Below are 21,446 nucleotides of genomic sequence, written 5' to 3'. Positions count from 1 at the left end.
AAAAAAAAAATCATGTTAGTTAGTGCAAACAGAAAGCAAATAATCAGGTGGAATTGTTGCAGAAATAATGGCAGTAGACACAGTTTATTCAAATTCACAACCATAACAGTTCTGTGGAGATGATCACACACATAAAAAAGGCCGGTGTGAGTGAGGAACACAAAATGTCTTTAGATCTAAAACTGACGTGATGGAAATAGTCCATGCATTGAGTAAACAAAAGTTAATCTGATTTTCCCCAAAGGTCTTGAAATTTAATTGTAAAGAGAGCAAGACCAAACGTGCGCCTGAAAACCCATAATGACATTAGATATGAACGCTTCTTCTAGAGATTACAATTAACAGGAGGTTCTGATTCAAGACTTAAATAAGGCTTGGTTTAAACATAGAATAAAAAGGCATTACCATGGAAATCATGTAAGAAAAGTAATTTAATATCTCTCAATACATGGATTATAAACCAAGAAAACTGCCTGCAAACCCAGTTTGAATTTCTAAGCATTGCATGACTCTGGTTTCTTTGTAAAGACTTAAATTCCATCTGAAAAATAATCATCATCTGAGTCATGGGCAAGGTCTAGTTTTCTTACAACACCTTTCTCTACCAGCTCATCGGATCCGAGTGGAAAATCTGGTTTCTCCTCAAATGGTGAAATTAGCAGGAATCCCAAACCTTCCTTATTATTTTCAGAAGAATTCTTTTCCTCTGAGATGAATGGTGGCAGAAACACATTTAGTTGCCCAGTGCCACTGTCTCCCATTGTTGATTCATCCATATTAGGATGTTCCTCCATGGTCTCATTGATCATAAGTGAAGTCTTTGTGGAACCTTTGTCCTCCTGAATAACTTGTTCCACTCTCTGACCTTTCTTCTGGGAGTAATTTGAACCCTTTGTCAGGTTCTGCATTTTCCTGTCTCCATACAAATCCAAGGATGCAATGCCAAGCTTCTTCATAGGATCTAAATCTGGCCTTTCAGATCCTACAATACTCTTACTGATTGCTAGAATAATCTCCACATCCCCATGTTTCTCCTCTTCTATCTCTTTCCTTTCCTCCTCTATGAACTCAACTGTGCTGGTGTTAGATGCGTGCGGTATCTTATCATGAACCTCCTCAGAAGATATCAGGGAAACAGAGGCAACAAAGTCCTTGTGGGTGTATGAGGTCTGGGACTCTTTGGCCAGTTTAGCTTCAAATAAGATAACATCATCACTTCTATGAGCAATGGGAATTGATTCCAGAGTTGAGGAAGGCAAAGTTGAGAAAGGAGACGTTAAAGGGTCAGAGAAGAGCACTTGATCACTGCTTACAAACCCTGATGCACAGAAAAAAAAAGAGCAAATGTCAAGACCTTTATTTTCTTTGTGCGAGCTGTTGTTTCCTGTGAACTCATTTCCCCATTTTAACCTAAAACCTAAAATTTTACTAAATACCAATCTATTTAAATCTACAACCTTGCACTCATAAATATACAGGAAATAATTTGCGACCAAAATAACACAGTAAAACGAAGGAAAAAGAAAACAATCACCCCATGACATATATATTATGATTTCACTGTCTGTGCACTGACAAAATCTACTTATTGTCAACTGTTGTAACCTGCTAAAATGTGTTTTCAGTAATTAATATAAAGCTGAATTAAAACAAATTAGTCAAAAAAGTGTAAAGATAGAATAGAAATAAACACTAATAAAAAGACAAATGCACATAAAATTACTAAACTAATAAACTGAAAATATAAAAATAACTAAAGAATTAAAAGTAATTTAATAAGTATTATATAATAAATAAAAATAATACTTTGTACTAAATATGTTCTTCAGCATTCCTTCTGTGGACATCATGTGCAGGTTTTTTTCTTTAATTTGACCTTTTCTTTTTTAGCTGATTCACCAAACTATCATGAACATACACACTTGTTTTTGGTGCAGTCATCTGATAAGGACTTTTTTGACCAGCATAGCAAGAAATAAAGTGATGATCCCATATTAAAAATATGTGACTACTACAACTGGCTTTGTGTTTGATGATTTACTTGCCTTCGTGCGTTATCCGTTTGGTTTTGGTCTGGTTGCAGACTGAATCACAGCAGTCACAAACAGAATCTGGACCAAACACGGAGATCCATCTGACAAATGATTTGTTTTGGTTGAACAATTGTGGTACAAGAGTGTTTTTATGATAGAAAAGAGTTATTCATGACCTTTACATCACAGAGACAGATGTTTAGTCTTGTTAACCTTTTATGGGTGTGGCTGTAAAAACAAGACTTCTGCATATGACTAGGTCCACCACCAGAAACAGAGAGCTCACAATGGAGTGCGATCTACAATAAACCACAAAACAGAACTTAGTGAATCACACTAAGAATTAATGCAACACAATGCACAGCACAGTTTTGCCTTTTCAACAGTGAGAAAAGAATCAAATGTACAAACACACCTGGGCATCTGGGGCTTCAATGAACTGAAAAGCACCAAAAGAAAACTGAACAACATTGTCTGCCCTGGAGAACCTGAATCTTGAAGCACCTGGATTTATCCGGCTTTCTCGTAAACACCTGAATGTGTGCGAGACAGTGTTTGTCTGAGAAATGTTCCACAAAGTCAGTGTTTTGCTCCACTCACCCATAATTGTCTATGATACTGTGTTTGGTTGCTTGACTCAAAGTGTTGACTGTAGCTGCATAACAGCTGTTGATAAAAAGCTTGACCCCTTGGTAATGATGTCGTGTGGAGACCTGCACATTCACCTGCTGACCCAGAAGGTACACAGCAGACCTGACTGGAGAGGACCAGGAACCTACAGTATAGATACATAACACCATTAGTATCATTTTACAGTGTCAGATTTACAGATTAAATCAGGGTTAGGTCAAAAACGTACTTCAGAGTGTGGGAAAGTAAAAACCAAAATGCTTCTGGGCAAGTTACAACATGCATTGTGTTAGCACAGACTTTGTAATGCAACTCCTCAATCTCCCCTGTTGCATGCTTACAGTGCATTATACAAGATATTTCCTGCTATATATAATCTCCTCTGCTACGTGCTTACAAGCACTGCATAAGGGATTCCCTGACATATATCAGAGTTGATCTATGAAGTGCATGCATGTTGTTGCAACTGCTTGCCTTTTAAACCTAACAAAACTGACAACACAATTAAAATGTTGCCTTTGTTTAGTAAAGTTCATATTCACAAACAAACTATTCTAGCGTTGTTTTAAAACTTTTTATATAATTATACAATGATACAACTGGCAAGAAGTCTCTGTAGAAATCTGTTGTGTTGAAGGTATGCGATGTTTATCTGTCAAGTACAGACAGTGGAAAATGTGTGATACAAGACTGTTATTGCATAATGATAATGTATTCCTTTATATAATCTAGTGTATTTCTTCAGAAAAATACAGCTTGTCGTGTGACCCGTGGTCTTACTGTCCATCAGCTGAATCCAAAAGTCACCAGATCTGCTCCTGATAAGTTTGTGCAACAGGGTCCTAGATGTGGGTCTCACCACCAGACTGTGCACATGATGCTCCCTAAATAATAAACAAAACAGTGTTGTCATGTCATGTGACCTAACCAATGTCAGACAATGCTGAACATCAAATGTATGTTTATTCAAATAATTTGTTTTATTGAATTTGTGCATTTTAATGTGTTTAATAGACATTTACATTTAACATTTACATTGTGAAAAATTGCAATTTAAAATAAATGTTTTCTATTATAATATACTTTACAATATAATTAATTCCTGTTAAGCAAAGCTGAATTTTCAGCATCATTGCTCCAGTCTTCAGTGTCACAAGATTTTTCAGAAATCATTCAAATAATGCGGATTTATAATCAATGTAATCAAAATTTATAATCAAAATATACTATTCATAAGTTTGGGGTCAGAAATTGTTTTCTTTCTTCTTTTTAAAGAAACTTAAAAACTTTTTTAAAGAAAAATAATGAAAGTTAATGAAAATTTATTTAGCAAGGATGTGTTAATGGATAAAATGTATAGCAAAGACTTATGGTTAGAAAATATTTTTAATAATTACCGTTCTTTTTAACTTTTTATAAATTAAAGATTCAAAGAAAAAAGTAACAGTTTCCAAAAGAAAAATATTAAGCAGGACAACAGTTTCAACACTGATAATGAATCAGCATATTAGAATGATTTCTGAAGGATCATGTGACACTGGAGAGAAGACTGGAGTAGGCTAATGATGCTGAAATTCAGCTTTGCTTCAATAGAATAAATTATATTGTAAAGTATAGGTATTGAAATCAGAAACCAAAATTAGAAATTGCAATAATATTTTACAATATCACTGTTTTTTTCTGTACCTTCTTGATTTTTAAATAAATACATCCTAGGTGAGCAAGAGACTCCATTAAAATCAAGGTCAATATTTTTTTAGGTTTATAATACAGGCCTAACATTACATCATATAATATCAAAATAAACTATTTAAACTGATAGTATAGAAAACAAACTGAAGCAAAACTAAAGCTGAGATCTGTACGATATATATATATATATATATATATATATATATATATATATATATATATATAAAAAATCTTTGACTGGTAGTGTATATATAATATATTTAATACCCCTACGTTTTAATATTAAAATAATGAAAGAGTTGTTTAAATCACTGATTCAACTACTCACTCATAAACCTACTACACTTGTTCCATTACTGGATGAATCAGCGTTTTTGAATGATTCTCTTAAATGAAAAATTAATTCATTGACAAATACATTTTTAAGACACTTTTCGCCACTTAGTGGCAAAACAGTGTAATCGACACGAACGTTATTTGAAGCGCAGTACTTTCAACAGGCATTTGTTATATTTTGATCGCTGCCATCAGTGTTTATATCTGAACTATAAACTTTATCCCAGTATTTCTGTGATTAATATAAATGACTGTAGGACAGAAATAATAGGCTACTGTGTATTTGAAAAGACAGTTTGTGAAGATGTTTCATAACCAAACATAGATTTTTAATAGAATTCAATCAAATGGCTTTCCCAACTCATTTTTTTAAGTTTTTCCCAATTTATTTTTTCTGCGCGCAGATTAGAGGGAACATTGGTTGTAGAGTAAGCTATCGTCAATTAATTTTTACCACATACTTTGTTTTTATCGAAACTAAAAACACATTAGAAAATCTCAAGGAAACCCGTTAAATGGGAGTTATTAATGAATACAAATGTTCATGTAACACGAACATTATTCGTATTGTGTGCAGCCTCTCTGACTCTTATTGAGAACCGGATGGATTACCTTTTATAGCGACACTCCAAACCCACGTGGACTCTGTGATAGAAACGTGTGTCTCGGTATGATCGCGGCACGTAATGCAGGACATATTTGTAAGCAACGTAATCAGGAAACACCTTTCAGTTGGAAATGGGTCGTGTCATTATTTGGCAATGATAAATGACAAACTACATTCTTTTGAAATTACGCTCACCTGTTGTTCTCCCTGACAGTCGGTAAGTGCATACGTGAAGAGCAGATCGTTATACGGCTGAAGCACCCCGTTACTTTTGCAGGTTTCTCCGAGCGTCAGCTCCTCTGCGATGGCTGAGAAACCGTAGAAATTCTTTTTTACCCTTAAAACGAATCCAGAGCGTGAACAAATGACCGATACTTCAGGGAGCCGGCTGTATGTGTGCAGGTGATCCTCTCCAGGTGTTCGGCCTCGGATCCGCAGGACAGGCACCGGCCTCCGGCGCGTGACGTCTGGCGTGTTTGTGAACGGATCGCGCACTATAATTTTCCCAGAGTCTTTCTCGCGAGCTCTTCTTTGGTGATTGGCTTTTTTATCTAATGAAGATGAACCTGAGACACAATTTAACAGTGTTGGGCTGGAGAAAATGCCAAGAATCAAACATAGAACTACGCGAGTTATGCTTTTCACTTTCATATCAATAATCTACTAGTAAGTTTTTTTATTATGTCTTATCGTTTTTACTACAGGTGGAAACTACACAATCAAAAAGGCCTTTTGAGAAAGGTTCGGTCGGGGTTAGGGGTGATTGGTGTCCAGAGTGCAGCCTGGAGGACGGGGCGGGGTGATAGGTGTCGCCCCGCCCACCTCCAATCCCATTGGTTTATAAATCAGCTAATCTTATTGGTGCGTAGACGCTTAATTGAAGCAAGAGAGGGCGCGTTCTTTTGTGTACGATTTTGTAATTGATTTGGCCATATTACAGAAATATTATGTGCTAACTCTAGGATCTAATGGTATTATTTGTTTAGTAACCATGGTAATTTTAGTTAGATGAAGTTATTGTTTACAAATAAAGGCTTGGTGTACTTCAGGCTGAATAGAACTGGTTTACAGTAGTGTGTCATTCATATTTCCCTGAGGGCATCAGAACAAAGTCGGGATTTTTTTAATCAAATGATAATTTACTGTATTTTAGTAATAGATGAACACAGACGTAAGCAGCAATTTTAAGTTTTCAATGCGTCTCAAACATTATTTTGTATAAAGTGCTAATAAAATGTTTTCATGACATAGGCTACACATGCACACATAGCAAATGTCTTCTGGCCCAGATCCGGGCCACACAATGTCTTTTCCCTAGGCCCAAGTACCTCAAAGAATGGTGCCCCGGAAATGGCCCAGAACTGGATTAAAGACTCGGGCCACACATATGCCATAACCGGCCCGAATTTCAGCCAGTTAATCAGCCTTAGCTGGCCCTGATCTGGGCGAAAACAGGTTTTATTATTGGTGCCAATTCTCATTCAAAACACGCATCACCGGAAACACGGCATGTCGCAATCTCTGACGAAACCGATGAGAGCCTATGAACGTTTGATATCGCTGCTGTAAAACTTGTTGTAAAACTTCTTAACATCATATTTTTAAATAGTTACTATAGCTACAGAGGAAGGAGATACATATCGCCAATGAATACGGTTTGAATTTGGGGTCTGTTCCTCACATCAAGCATCAAATGGATACAGGATTTAAATATAAATAAAATACTTTCATGATCATTTTATTTAATGCATGTGCATGACAGCATACTAATAAAAATGGTGTGCCCCCACAGTAAACCAAATAAATATTACATGATAACGGTTAAATACTCACTCTCTCTTTCTTTTCATGTAAGGATTCTAAGATTATTTGTACCAAAAATAATAATATAAAATGTAATAAAATTATAATTAAGTGCAGTTTAATGCACTTGACTGATTTGCTTTATTTTTTAATGATAATGTTTCATTCTGTTTTGACTTGCCATTTCAGAGACTACATTTTAACAATACTACACTTCATTAAAATGTATGTGATCATTTAAGCATTATCATGCAATATTGTATTTATCTTGTTTATCATGGGTCACATAATATGCTGCCAGATCTTAGCCTGATTTGGGCCACATATCACCTAATTGATCTGGGCCACACTCCTCCCATCAACAGTCAGCCCTCATGTTGTTTGCCGGATCCCCGCCATGCCTTCATTGCCACACATGGCCTAGCTCTGGCCGACAGGAGGCCAGCAGTGCCACCCTGTAGGCCACATCTGGGCCAAGTCCGTTTGGTATGTGGGATGTTTCCTTATTTACCTCTTAATAAAATATCTGAGCCTATACTGGTTCTCTTATAGTTTTTAAAGGATCCTATTTTATAGCATATAAGTGTCCATGTTACATAAGGTATTACAAATCATGAATGAAAACATTTCAACGGGTTGAAGATGTCCGAATTTTTCTTATTTTGTTGATATATATATATATATATATATATGTATATATTAATTTAATTATTAATATTATTTTTTTCATTTAATGCCCTCAGAAGCATCAGAAGATAATTGCATGTTTCCTGGAAAACAAATAAAGTACAATTTACCTTGATCTTCAAATTACCAAAGTTTTCACTCCTGGCTCTTAGTGCGGCGTGTTTCCTTCTGGAGCATCATTGAATTTTTGAACCTTTTTTATTAGTTGTGTTTGAGTGCCTCAATTGTCCTCAGTGTTAAAAGGAAGTATCTCAAAATCATACAGTCACTGTTGGAAGAACAGAGCTCAGTTTAACTGTTCAGAAGAAACAAAGGACTCATGCACAACCATAACAAAACAGAAAGACATGCACACAGTATTAAGAACTGAGGGTTCCCAAACTTTTGAATTAGGTTATTTTAATAATTTCAGCATTTAATTTTTTATTTTTTTGTCTTGTGGACTAAAAGTAAACATAGTTTATATACAATATCTTACTCAGGACAGTACTAAATAAAAAAAATAATATGCATTTAGTATGATCTCTCATATTATGTAAAAATTATTCAAATTTTCACAGATTCTGCAAGGGGTTCCCAAACTTTCACATGACACTGTGGACTTTTAAGGAGGTGATAAAAGAGACCTTCGCTGATTAATATATATTTTTCATTTATTAGGCTAAGTAATGACTATAATAACTACTACTAAAATCTAAAAGGAATATTCAGTAAAGTATAGTTCTATTTTACAGTGATTCCTGGTTTGAGGATCGCACCACAAACCAAGACAATTTCCATCATGACCATTTCCAGACATTTCAGCTCAGTGTTTACAGGGAGAATTCACAGGTTCATAGCATTACAGACAACCATTTAGCACATAACATCCATAACTCAGACCACTCTAGATCTCGGAGCATAGAAGTTGAGCTCACAGCACCATCTGTAATTTCACTATATCCACAGTCTGTGAAATTAAACTGCTTTTTAACACACACACACACACACACACACACACACACACACACATGTAAAGATATACCGTCATTTCATGTTGGTAAAATACTGCACCAAAGAACATTAAAAATGTTCATCTAAACATTCCTTTAATCTGTCAATGACTCTCTGGCACAGCTTCACAGATCCAGAGAGCTGATGTTCAATATGAGCGGTGACTTAAATTTACTTATTTACATAAATTTACTGTAATTTGATCAGGTTTTTAGAAAATCTCTTCACTTTCTTACTCCGTATAAGGCACTATAAATAAATACAGAACCAAAAAACAAAACAAAAAAACTGAAGCAGACAAATAAGTTTCATCTTCCTCATGTTATAAACTGCTGTCTTTAAAGATTTTTTTTTTTAAATTCCAGTAATATTTCACCTCAAGTGCAAAAACAAAATTCGTCACCACATTGAGGAAAAACGTCCTCAAACAACTGCAACCCAACACATCATTTTACATTAAGAAACCAAAATATGAATCCATCATCACAAACGAGAAAAGAGAGTAGCAACAAAATATGACGTATTAGTAGAAATTCATATTGATCACACAAGTCTCCATTGTTCCTACCCAGGGAGAGCTGTGACTTACTGAAAGCAGCAAATATGATATTTTTGTCAGCTGTGTAAATATGTAGCTGTGATAACAGTAGTGCAGATTTGTTTAGGATTCATGGTCCTTCATTGGTCCAGTTAACCAACTGAGTGAGAAAAGTTGTGTCTCTGGAAGTTCAGCTGACAGATTTCCCCATTGCAGTGGTTTAAGATGTATTGTGGCGCCCTCTGTAGGTCAGAACTGGTATTTCATGCTGTGATGTCAGGCTTCAAGGCCTCCATCTCAGACTCTTGTTCTTCGTTCCTGTAAGTAAGAAACAGTACTCTTACTGTCATTTCATAAGACCTTTAAAAAAAAGTGGAATGCAGATTAAAATTGTAAGTATATGTCCTACCGCAGTAGCAGCTGCAGCTGTTTCTTGTTGTACTGCCGGCGTTCTTCATTGATTGGATACATTTTAAAGATGAGAAGCCCCAGTGCTATAAGTGATATAGGAGCAGCTGAAACCAGCATCTTCAATGTCAGATTCACAGAATCAGACTGAACACAAACATCCGTCACATAACCTGCAAAGCTAATGGAACAAAAATCAGAAGAACCTAAATATGAGCAGATGAAATACGAAGGCCAGAATGTAAATCACAGATCATGCTCGGTTCACAAACCCATAAAAGGGCTTTTTAATACACACACTGAGGAATATAAAGTTACCTTAATGCTAGTGTTGATACTCCAAGCGACACACCAGAGGCGAATTTAGTGAAAAAAACATAGAAAGAGTAGAAAATAGCTTCATGGCCTTGAGAGGTGGGATTCTGGACTTTAAAATCATCTACAACATCTGGAAGCATGGACCTGAAATAGAAGCATCTATATGTGTGAAATTATGAACTTGGTATATAATGCTTACATTCATCCTGGAATGGGATCTGATGATTCTATTCTACTTTAGGTTTTTTTTCTTTTTTTTAAATTAAATTTATTTCTTTGATAGCAAAACCACATTTTCAGCGGCAATTACTCCAGTATTTAGTGTCACATGATCTTTCGGAAATTATTCTAATATGCTTATTTCCATGATAAGAAGAAACCTAATAAAACTTACATTTTAATAATCAATGCTAAAAATAGCGGTTTAATATTTTTTAGAACCATGATACAGTTTTCAGGATTTTCTAAAAGAACGGCATTTATTTATAAAAAAAAAAAAAAACTTCTTTAACATTATAAATGCCTTAACTGTCACTTTTGATTAATTGAATACATAATTGTTAGATCAAACTATTAATCTCTTATCGACCCCAAACTTTTGAATGGTAGTGCATATATAAACTATGTGGATATTTGTTTTAGTGAAGTGTTTTTGTTGTTTTTACAGTTATTTATTTTTAAGCATAAAACAATCCAAATGTCTTAAATGTATTACCATTACCATATTCAGAACATTTGATACATTTTCCTTTCACATTTTTTAACATTGTACCAAAAATGAGAATAATCTTCAGCAAAATAAGAAAAGGGTATTTTTAGTTGTATGAATGATTTACATTCATATTAGTGAATGGCACAAGCATCAGGAGTTTGGTTCCCATGCATTAGCAACTAGCAATTCACGTCACATTGGGTACAGGTGTCTGCTGAATGTATAAATGTAAATATTCCCCATTCATGATTCTTTTTGGGAAGTCATATTTCTATTGCCTTTTGTTATAGATGCTTCCTTTTAATATCAGCTAGCAGACATCTTGAAATATTCCTCCGTCTTCTGTCTCTATAACTATAACTGGCACAGAAAAACACTCACCAGGGCAGGAGGAAGGCCGCTGCCACACTGGCACCAGCTGCGATTGATACGATGTAGGACACCAAGAGACTACTCTTTACACACACCACCAGGATCATGAAGGGCACCACCCACTAAACACACACACACACACATGCACACGATTAAGCATGGCTGCCAACACACACATCTCACACTAATGTATAACAAGCTTCAGAAACTCACTGGTATTCCAATGTACACAGCAGTCTTTTTGCCAAACCGGCAGAGGAACCACTGCCACATAGGAATAGTAAGAGTGGCAGACAGCTGGGAAGACAAATCATACAAACAGTTATTTATATTTGACCCCCCCCCCCCCCCCCCCCCACACACACACACACACACACACAAAACCTCTTTACCATATTATGCAACTCCTAGATAATAGTGCAAACTGAAGTTCTAAACAGTCTTTTCATCTGTCAGCTCAAAGTCATCTGCTTCTAAACCAGAAACGCATGTCTTTCATCACTATGGAGACTTCTCACCTCATCCAAACTGCTGAGTGCTGTTATAACACCAAACCAACCAATTCAGAAGCACAAAAACACTTATTCAAGCAGTCGGCTGAAAACACTCTCACCATGATGACCAGTAAGATGTTCTGAAAATCCTCTCTGAATCCCAGTGTGTACTTGATGAACACAGCAAAGTTTCCCTCCAGCAGCTGAGAAAGGAAAACAGACAGATGAAATGAGATTCCATCAAGTGACTGGTGATTATTGCCCATACAGTGTCTTCATTTCAAACCCAACCTGTCTAGTTTGCATCTTTGTAAATTATGTCGAATGAGATCTCATCATACAACAGAAATGAACATCTGTACAAATAAGAATTTCAGAACAAATGTGACATGTTTTAGATGGATCTCTAAAGTACTTTTCTTACCATGAAGGCCAGAGAAGTGAAGAGGAAGGCCAGCACCAGTTTAACATACGGCCGATGACCCATCACCAGCCGTAAACCGGTCTGAAATGACAGAGGTTTCTGTGCTTTTAAACCACCCCGATCTGAAAAAGACAAGGAAAATCAATAAATGCACCAAAATACACATTTCATGTTGATGCACCTTGTTTCTTTGTGAATGTAAAGTCCACAGTTACACCAGGGTTTCAACTTGGGTTTAGAACCCCCTGGGGGTTCATGAAGGGAACTGCAAGAAGTTCAGGAGTTACAGAGAGGGTTATATTTAAATTATAAAATGACAACATTCGAATTATAAAAGTAAACATTTTATTTTATGTGTACAATTATAAAAATCTAAAATTATAAATCATTTAAAAATACAATCAACAATCAAAAACACTTCGTTGTTTATCTGCACAGGTAATGCACCAGGTGATACATTACAGTAAGGTTCGATTCTTTAGCATTATTAATTAATTTGGTCTCATCAACGAACACTGAACAAATAGCATTTATTAATCTGGGTCTATGTTCATTTATAAATATTATTTTGTTTATTGTTTATCCATATTCATTTATAATACTTCAGATATGTGACCGTGGACCACAAAAACAGTCTTAAGTCACTGGGTAATATTTGTAGCAAAAGTAAAAAATACAATGTATGGGTCAAAATCATTGATTTTTCTTTTATGCCAAAAATCATTAGGAGGTTAAGCAAAGATCATGTTCCATAAAGATATTTAATAAATTTCCTACTGAAAATGTATGAAAACTTAATTTTTGATTAGTAATATGTATTGCTAAGAATTTAATTTGGACAACTTTAAAGGCAATTTTCTCAATATTTAGATTATTTTGCACCCACAGATTCCAGATTTTCAAATAGTTGTATCTCGGTCATATTGTCCTATTTTAATGTAATAAAAGTATTACCATTATATCGCTTTTCCCTTGCTCTAAACTGGTCTCTCTAGGCTTATTTTTGTATTCCATATTTTGTAAAGATTCAGTGCGAATAATGTGAATATGTATGTAAAGGGACGTAACTCACTGTCCTGCTCTCTCACTCCAAAAAACAGCACCACAGCACACAGGACATAGATTAAACTTATGACTGCAGATGCAATCATATACGCATCCCTCTGTAAAAGAGAAAGATACGATGATTGAGGTGCCAGATGTTGATGAGATATGAAGCCGACCTCATTAAAAATTTTAATCTCACCTCATTAAAAGCTTTGTTATCCAGAAAGATTTGAGAGTTATTGGAGCTGTTGGTCGGGGATGTGTTGTTAATGCAGGGGGTGTTGGCCATGCCTACAATCTGCCCCTGAATGGCAGTGCCAACTACTGTACCCAATAACTCCACAGTCATGCCTGAGAGAGAGAGAACAGATGAACAACCAGACTGATTACACTGAGAAGAACAGGTGTCACAGGTGTCACATAACATACTACCATTCAGAATTAATTCTTTTATTCAGTGAGGATGCATTAAACTGACCAAAGGTGACAGTAAAAAACACTTATATCATAATCTAAAATGTATATTTCAATAAACAATAAATCCTAAAAAAATAAATGTATAAAGGTTTCCGCAAAAGAATTAAGCAGCACAACTTTTTTCAACATTGATAATAAGACAAAATATTTAACGCATTTACAATTATAATGTTGTTGTTGCATGTGTTATCTAGCTGATTGCAACAGTAATCATAACAATGAGTGTAAATGCTCTTACGGTATGCTGTGGCTGAATCTCGTTCCTGCTGTTTATTGCTGATGAACATGGTCAGAGCGGAGTAAGGCACATGAAAGCACTAAACACACACACACACAGTTACTCACTGCTGCAAAATAACAAATGCAATTATCATGCAATACCAGTCAAACTTTTGAAAACATCTTCTCATTCTTATTATTAAAACTACAAAACAACACAAATGGAAGTATGAATATGTGATGTAAACTATTTTTGCTATGATTTGCCATGTTTGCTGGATGCATCCAATGCATCTTGTCCTACATCTTAAAAAAAATAAAAAAATAAAAATAAATACATTAAATAATGAGTATTTAAGTAATTAGCTGAAAAGACATTTAAGCATAATTTAGATTAACCCTTTTTATTGTGTCCAAATGTTTGATAAGAAGTTGACATACAAGTATATAAATATGTAGCATCACAGTATATAATGTTAAATTGAATTCCTCAAAGAAGAATGTGTACTAACTGTCTGGAGAGTCTGGAAGAGACAGTAGAAGAGCAGATACCACATCATCTTTCCCTGCTCTATAGGTGGAACTACCCATATCAGGAAATAACACAACACAGCTGGTATGGTGGACAGCAGAATCCTGCAGAGAGAAAACGGTCATCTTCATCTAATTGTACGAAGGATTGTTGCAGATGTTAAGCTTTAGAGGTAGAACCGGGAATGCACAGATCGGTTAAGAACTGATGAAAAAAATCCCACACAGCATCTCTTCTCGTTTAAGTTTTAAGGATGAATATAGTCACAGTTTACTCATCTGTATGAGGTTAAGTGAGGTAAAGAAGTGAACCTCATCTCTTTAAGGTTTCCTGATCTTTCCCCTGTGGCTCTAAACAAGAGCCTCTGTGGCGAAGGGTTTCACTGGATGTTTACCTAACCGAGCCAGCTAGACTTTGGCAGGATGTGAAAAGGATTTCTCTAATCACACCACCTTATTCCAAAACTCCAGACACTAATCCATTCAAAGAAACTAGGAAAACAGTGACCATTAAGAGACACTTTGAAATCGAAAGTTCAAATTGACAATGATGGCAGTGTATACAGCAGGAGAGAAAAACATCTTACAATGAGCTCTTCTTTCATATCTATGATCAACACAGGGGCAGAGGAGACTACAGAATATGCATTGGCCATATTTCATTTTGGAATACAGTATTTTCCATGCTGTGTGCTCCATTGCATACTTTCTGCAGCACAAACTGTGTGGTATGAGTCTCAAACAAGTGACTAAAAGAAGGGAAATCCTTTTAAGGAATCATTCGAAAAGAAAGGAGTGATGCACCAACATTTTGCCCAAAACACACAAAATCAAAGAATTTTTGAAAGCAAAATCATTGATCTAATCAGAGACATTCAACAGCAGTTTTTGCTTCACCATTACCAAAAACTTGTCAACTATGACCGGTTCAATTAATCACCTTGACCACATGACAGAACAGCATCCTGAATGACCTAATCACCCAAATTGAATAACTCAAAACATCATTTTCGGATTTAAAAAAAGTTTAATTTTGTATTCGACAAAAAAATATTTTGGTGCATGACTAGATTAAAAAGTGTCTGCTAAATGAATATATGTAATGTATTATTACTTTAAAGCAATGTCAGTCTATAAATGAAGCAACATTTGTGCAATTCGGGACATTTATATTAATATCATAATTAATTATTGACTGACTGTGCATATGGCAGTGTGTACTCATCACTGCATAAACAGCAGTGAAGTCACCAGCATAAGACGGCTGCCTGATGTGCAGACAGGGAACGGTTTATGTCTTATTTAGTCTTGCAGATGCATGACTGACGTCTTCACTAGGCTTTTAAAGTGCACACCCTACAGAAACCAGGTGATTAGCAGAGCACTTTAGCACCACAATACATGCTTGTCATGGTATTACATCAATTCATTGACACAAGGTATTGATTTTTGAAAGGGCAAATTAATTTTTAATCTCGTAGATGGGACAACATAGTCAAAACTAAATATGTGGAATGTATATTTGTATTAAATGTATTTAAAAACTATAAACTATATATACACAATGCATCACATCCTATAAAAAGACATACGTAGAATGTCTCAGACTTCAGATATTGCAAGTATATGTGGCTGCCATTGAATTACATTTTTATTAATTTGTATATTAGTTTTTTTTTTATTTTCGATTTCTTTTTTATTTTATTTAAATACATTTAAAATATATATACATTTCTACAAAACAGATTGTAAATAAGTATTTTTTAATGTGGTCTATTCTAAAACTGAAACGGTTTCTTACACAGCATTATTAACAAACCCAGTCTCAGCTCTCCTGTATGATGCTCACACTCTGATTGGTCAATTCTGGTGGTGTGGTCGACTAAGCCAATCAGAAAGCAAGAGTTTTTTTTACTGCACTCAACATCTGTTTTCCCACATGCCATTAATAGTATACACACACACACACACACACACACACCTTACAAACATAACAATAAATTTGCATTTTATTTGACTTCAACCCCATGATCATCTTGTTTTGTATGCCTGTATTCATACTGCACAAACTAAATAGTGGTGTGACAATCTTCAATCCATTAAGTTTCTTAAAAAGTTTCTATTTCAAACCATTAAACAAGAATAATTTTCTCAGTTAGGCTGGATAGTGTTTCATAATGAAGACTTATAAAAACAACCAGAAAGTACATGCATAAATAGTTAGCAAGATCCCAGAGAAATGATAACATGTGGTGCTCTTTTACACTCTCCAGTACACAGCCCAGAGCAGATTGACTCAGCTCTATCACCATGGCTACTGCTCATTTCTCGGTCTTAAATATGTTTTCTCTTTCTCTCTGTGAATACCCACCCAGTCCCAGAGCTTATTAGATGCAGAGTTTTCATTTCCTCATGAATTTAGAAAACACTACCATGCATATTCCACATCCAGCAGACATTACTGGATCATTTCATCGTGTGCATTTCTGACTACCACATACCAGGGCATCATACGACCATGCCGTGTCCATGGACTTCTGCTTATTAAAAACCCAACTGCAGGATCAGTCACAGCATCCCAGGCCCGACCCATAAACAGGATCACAGAAGCATTGAGAGGATCCAACTGAAAAAAAGTTTAAACAAAAAACAAAAAAAACAGATTCAGTCATTAGTTGATGTAACATTTACAGTACATGTAGCAATTCTCTCTGAAAGGTCTTAAATACAGATTCCAGTGGAATGACTGTAGAAAAAATTTAATTGATAGGAACATCCCACCTTGAAAGATATAATTCAACACAATGCAGTGTGTGTTAACTTGTCTGTGTTTGGTTGAATGTAAACAATAGTATCGCCCAGAATTACAGTTGTAGGCAAAAATATTATCACCCTTGGTAAATATGGTCAAAGAAGGTTTGCATTGTTAATCCATTTGATCTTTTATTTAAAGAATTCTCAAAAATGTATCCTTTCATTGGATAATAAGAATTTAAAATGGGGAGAAATATCATTATGAAATAAAACAATTTCTCTAATACACATTTGCCACACCAGCACCCTTTTATTTAATACTTTTTGAAACCTCCATTTGCAAGTTTAACAGCTCTAAATTTTCTCCTATAATGCCTGATGAGGTTAGAGAACACCGGACAAGGGTCAGAGACCATTCCTTCAATCAGAATCACTCCAGACCCTTTAGATTCCCATCTCCATGTTGGTGCTTCTCCTCTTCATCTCACCATAGAAGACTTTCTTAAAGCCCTCCCAAACAACATATGGGGATGTAGGTGCTGTTTGACAATTTTGTTTTAAGATTTCTGAACCTGAGACTGAACTATTTTCCGCAATTCTCCAGCTGTGATCATTGGAGAGTCTTTAGCCACTCAAACTCTCCTTCTCACCATGCATTAGGACGATATAGACAAACGTCCTCTTCCAGGCAGTTTCATAACATTTTATGTTGATTGGAAATTCTCCATTATTGCCCTGATGGTGGAAATGGGAATTTTCACTGCTCTAGCTCTTTTCTTAAAGCCACTTAAATAATTTTTGAAGCTCAATTATCTTTTGCTGCACATCAGAAATATATTCTTTGGTTTTTCTCATTTTGATGGATGATTAAGGGAATTTGGGCTTTGTTTTCCCTCCTCTTTATATTTCTGTGAAACAGGATGCCATGACTGGATACTTTTATGTTTATAATCATGCTGGATTGTGAAATATGAATGGGAATATACTTCAGAGATATTTTACTCATAAGAATTTCTAAGGGTGCAAATAATTGTGTCCGACGAGTATTTGATAAAAACCTTTATTACATAATGATTATTCCCCCATTTTAAATTCTTAATATCCCATCATTCTTATTACCGTTTTTTGTGATTTAAAAAAAATAAAAGATCAAAAGGATTAACAATGTGGATACATTTTCACTGCCTTCTTTGATCATATTTACCAAGGCTGCCAATATTTTTGACAACGACTGTATATAAAAGAAAAAGTTACACATACTACCTAGCAATTCTCAGCTGTGTGATTGTTTGGACACTTTTCACAAGACTGTGATTTTTTAAATGCATGTTCATTTATGACACTATCACGTTTGCATCAAATAAAAATAAAAAAACAACCACTAGTTAATACGAATGAAAGGGGGTTTCTCATGTAGCATCTGTGGGAGGGATGGTAAGTTTGATATCTTTCTCTCTTCTGACTGCCATTCAGGTTCTCTCAATGTTTTCCTGTTTTTGAAAGTTGTGAAAAAACTATCGTGAAGTTTTTCTATTGCCATTTTAGCAAATGGGAATTGGGAATGTATTTGGAAAATATGTCTGTGGTACTTTCCCATTCACTGCTCTCAAAGTTCACCCACTCATGACAACTTCTGCTGCTGAGAAACCTAAAAATGTGAGGTTATAGGTCATAAAATGTAAACTGTAGCCTATTATCACACAGTTCTATTATATAGTTAAATATATAAGTATATTCATATGTACAGTATACTCACATAAAATAGATTTTATCTAGCAAATCCTGGTTACATGATTCTTTCGTTTATATCCACTAAAAATGTAACTACATTATCGCACAGCTCTAGATATAAAAACACAAAAGCAAGCTATTCTGTTTGATTGCGTGAAATGTATAATTTATAAGCCACTATTGGTAAATAACTAGAAAAATGACAAAGTGAAGTAAACACTAAAACTATATGCGCTACAAACCAGTGTTAATGATTATGATAATGAATTAAAATGTGCAATAACAAGCCAATAACAGATTGTTCTTCAACCACATTACACTTCATCTGGTGCCAATCCTTCATTTGCTCGGCTGACTCCGATGAGAAGATCTGATTGGCTATCGCTATGGAAACTGTTGCAATAATGAGGCAGCAGGAGGTTTGAACAAGATAACTGGAGCTGAGAATTGTTAAAGTCACAGGGATGCAGTGCACACAGTAAGACAGATCAAGTTTATATCTCCTTTCTGCCCTCTCACATGCTCTCTTTCCCACACTTGTTTCTGCCCTTGACCTGGGGCTCTGAGCCATTGTTCGCTTGCTTTGTTTGATTACAGCAAGGAGAGATAATTTTCTCATCATTCTATCTAGCGATATGGAGTGATATGATACAGAAACAAAAACTATCACTGAGCCAGTTTATTTGTATAATGAGGTGTTGAGGTCTCCCGGTATAGATCCTCTACCAATTACTTATAGCGTTCCCATATGTATGCTCACCAGTGCCACATCAAGCAAGAAGATTTGCAGAAAGAAGCCCAGGGCAGTGGCTGTGATCTGATACGGAGCCCCTCCGATTGCAAAACACACCTTGCTCCACACAGTCAGAGCTCTTTTCCTCTCCTGCTGTGGGGAGACCTGAAAGGAGGACAAAAACAGAGATTACGAAGAGATGGACAAAGACTGTATTAAGTAAAACAAGAACCATGAGAGATTAACTCTTCACCGCAAGAGGACACGATAAAATTCTAACCGAAGGAGCTGATTTAGTTTGGACTCTTTGTATTTATGTAACATTCCATTTAAAGCTTTAAAAAAAAATCCCAGTACTCCGAATCAAAGACCATTCAGAACTGCTGGGGTGCTCTAAGCATTTCAGTCCAGCAGTGATACTAGCCCTCAAGTACCCTCTACAGGGACATTACAGTTAAACTGGACTTTTAACACTTCTTCTTGCATTTTAAGGGTATCTTCATTCTAATATCATTGTCACTGCTTGCACAATTGTCTTTCATGGTCTAGTTAACAACTTTGACATGCTTAAAGAATAACTTTCTCTGACTGGAGAATGCTGTGAAAGACTGATCTCACATTATGAGAATTACAGTTTATTGTTATTATTTTCATTAGTCCCTCTCTCTCGATATATGTTATTATTACTATCAAAAGTGCACTGGTTAAGTGTAGAAGGGATACAGCTAAAACTACTGTGCATGCACGCATCAATATGGAGTAATTTCCCACTGTATATCAATAATGATTGTTTTGCATTATTGTGAGAGGTAGGTTTAGGGTCGGGGTAGAAGTTAATAAAACACAGTAAATAAAATGAAATGTGTAGAAAATGTTATTTATTGTTAGCTTCCTGTTTTAGCTCTATAGCTTTTAGCCACTATATGTAACTACTGCATGGCAAATTCACAATGAAGAGTTTCGCAAGCTTTCCTTATGTTGCTATATTGTATTTTAATGATAGCAAATAACGTGAGAACAAGGGAGAATTTTTGCAATGCTCAACATTATTTACATCTGAACTTGATGTGGAAAGGCATGAGACTCAATTTTTGCTCTGTAATCAGCGGCCACTAAGAGTCATAACTAATTTATGTCAAGGACAGCATGCATTTCTGAAAACGTTTAAATTTGTGTAATCAGTTAGCCAATAACACCTAATAGATAACAGCAAATTATGCCTTAATAAATCTTGTTTGCTTGTCGAGTCAAACTCCCTCCGGGGTAAATTAACACCTTTAAATCCGGCTTTTCTTCGCAGAAACGCCTTAATGAAGCTAGTATGCATTACAAACAGATATGTATATTCACAAATATGCAGTTCATCGACTGAAGGTATATTTCCATGTTTACAAATATGACATCAATGTCTGTTGTGGGAAGCAAGTAATCTCTTCCGCAATACCCACATCAACGCGAGCGTACAGCACGTGCTGCTATAATCATTATATTCTCGCCTTATTAATAAACCCCACCATCTGCTCTGAAATTAGCGACTGGGAGCCAAAAAATAAATAGTACAAAATAAATAAATATCAATTATTTAATCTTATCCAGGTAACGTTAACCTACCTTAACGATTTTGATTCCATCATCATTCACAGTTTTGGCTGTATGCAACAAACCGGATGAGAACTGTTCGGCTCCCTCTCCTCTTGCCATAACACTAATCAGAGGGGTTTTATTTCAGGAGCAGATCGAGCTGCTTTATGCCTGTGTTCAGGTTAAATAACACTGTTTGACAAAGTGCTGCTTCCACGAGCGAAGAAAACGAGATGCTTACTTCTGCCTCGTTTGAATGCTGCTGACTCTGAGTCAACGCCCACGCGGGATTTTTTCCCCACGCATCGAAAGATTATATCAATTCA

General features: G+C 35.6%; 2 protein-coding genes across 2 annotated transcripts; both read right to left on the bottom strand.

The window, feature by feature from the left end:
* Positions 1-53: 53 nt before the first annotated feature.
* LOC113056773 (uncharacterized) lies at positions 54-6,176 on the bottom strand. The gene is made up of 8 exons (XM_026223617.1): positions 5,494-6,176; positions 5,304-5,416; positions 3,444-3,547; positions 2,634-2,808; positions 2,449-2,566; positions 2,247-2,332; positions 2,046-2,134; positions 54-1,318 (listed from the first exon to the last, which is right to left on the bottom strand). Exons 1-8 carry the CDS (start codon positions 5,947-5,949, stop codon positions 531-533), a joined length of 1,929 nt encoding a protein of 642 aa, XP_026079402.1. The 5' UTR covers positions 5,950-6,176; the 3' UTR covers positions 54-530.
* A 2,247-nt stretch (positions 6,177-8,423) lies between these two features.
* mfsd2aa (MFSD2 lysolipid transporter A, lysophospholipid a) lies at positions 8,424-21,409 on the bottom strand. The gene is made up of 14 exons (XM_026223616.1): positions 21,151-21,409; positions 19,567-19,704; positions 16,823-16,947; positions 14,303-14,426; positions 13,810-13,888; positions 13,294-13,445; positions 13,120-13,210; positions 12,048-12,169; positions 11,743-11,826; positions 11,343-11,426; positions 11,139-11,251; positions 10,046-10,189; positions 9,729-9,908; positions 8,424-9,637 (listed from the first exon to the last, which is right to left on the bottom strand). Exons 1-14 carry the CDS (start codon positions 21,238-21,240, stop codon positions 9,583-9,585), a joined length of 1,581 nt encoding a protein of 526 aa, XP_026079401.1. The 5' UTR covers positions 21,241-21,409; the 3' UTR covers positions 8,424-9,582.
* Between the last annotated feature and the right edge of the window lie 37 nt (positions 21,410-21,446).

The sequence above is a fragment of the Carassius auratus genome, chromosome 38 (genome assembly GCF_003368295.1).
Source record: "Carassius auratus strain Wakin chromosome 38, ASM336829v1, whole genome shotgun sequence".
Lineage (NCBI taxonomy): Eukaryota > Metazoa > Chordata > Actinopteri > Cypriniformes > Cyprinidae > Carassius > Carassius auratus.
The sequence above is the reverse complement of the archived record's forward strand: the minus strand, read 5'-3'. Positions and strand labels throughout refer to the sequence as shown.

Bases quoted from the DNA above. Each gene is read 5' to 3' on its own strand.
- LOC113056773 (XM_026223617.1), bottom strand. From the start codon at position 5,949: ATGAAAGTGAAAAGCATAACTCGCGTAGTTCTATGTTTGATTCTTGGC. The intron at 5,417-5,493 runs GTGAGCGTAATT...TCCAACTGAAAG, and splicing joins ACTGTCAGGGAGAACAACAG to GTGTTTCCTGATTACGTTGC. The intron at 2,135-2,246 runs GTTAACAAGACT...ATCATTTGTCAG, and splicing joins TACAGCCACACCCATAAAAG to ATGGATCTCCGTGTTTGGTC.
- mfsd2aa (XM_026223616.1), bottom strand. From the start codon at position 21,240: ATGGCAAGAGGAGAGGGAGCCGAACAGTTCTCATCCGGTTTGTTGCAT. The intron at 16,948-19,566 runs GTGAGCATACAT...ACTTTTTTTCAG, and splicing joins TCTTGCTTGATGTGGCACTG to TTGGATCCTCTCAATGCTTC. The intron at 9,638-9,728 runs GTAGGACATATA...TCTTACTTACAG, and splicing joins CAGCTGCAGCTGCTACTGCG to GAACGAAGAACAAGAGTCTG.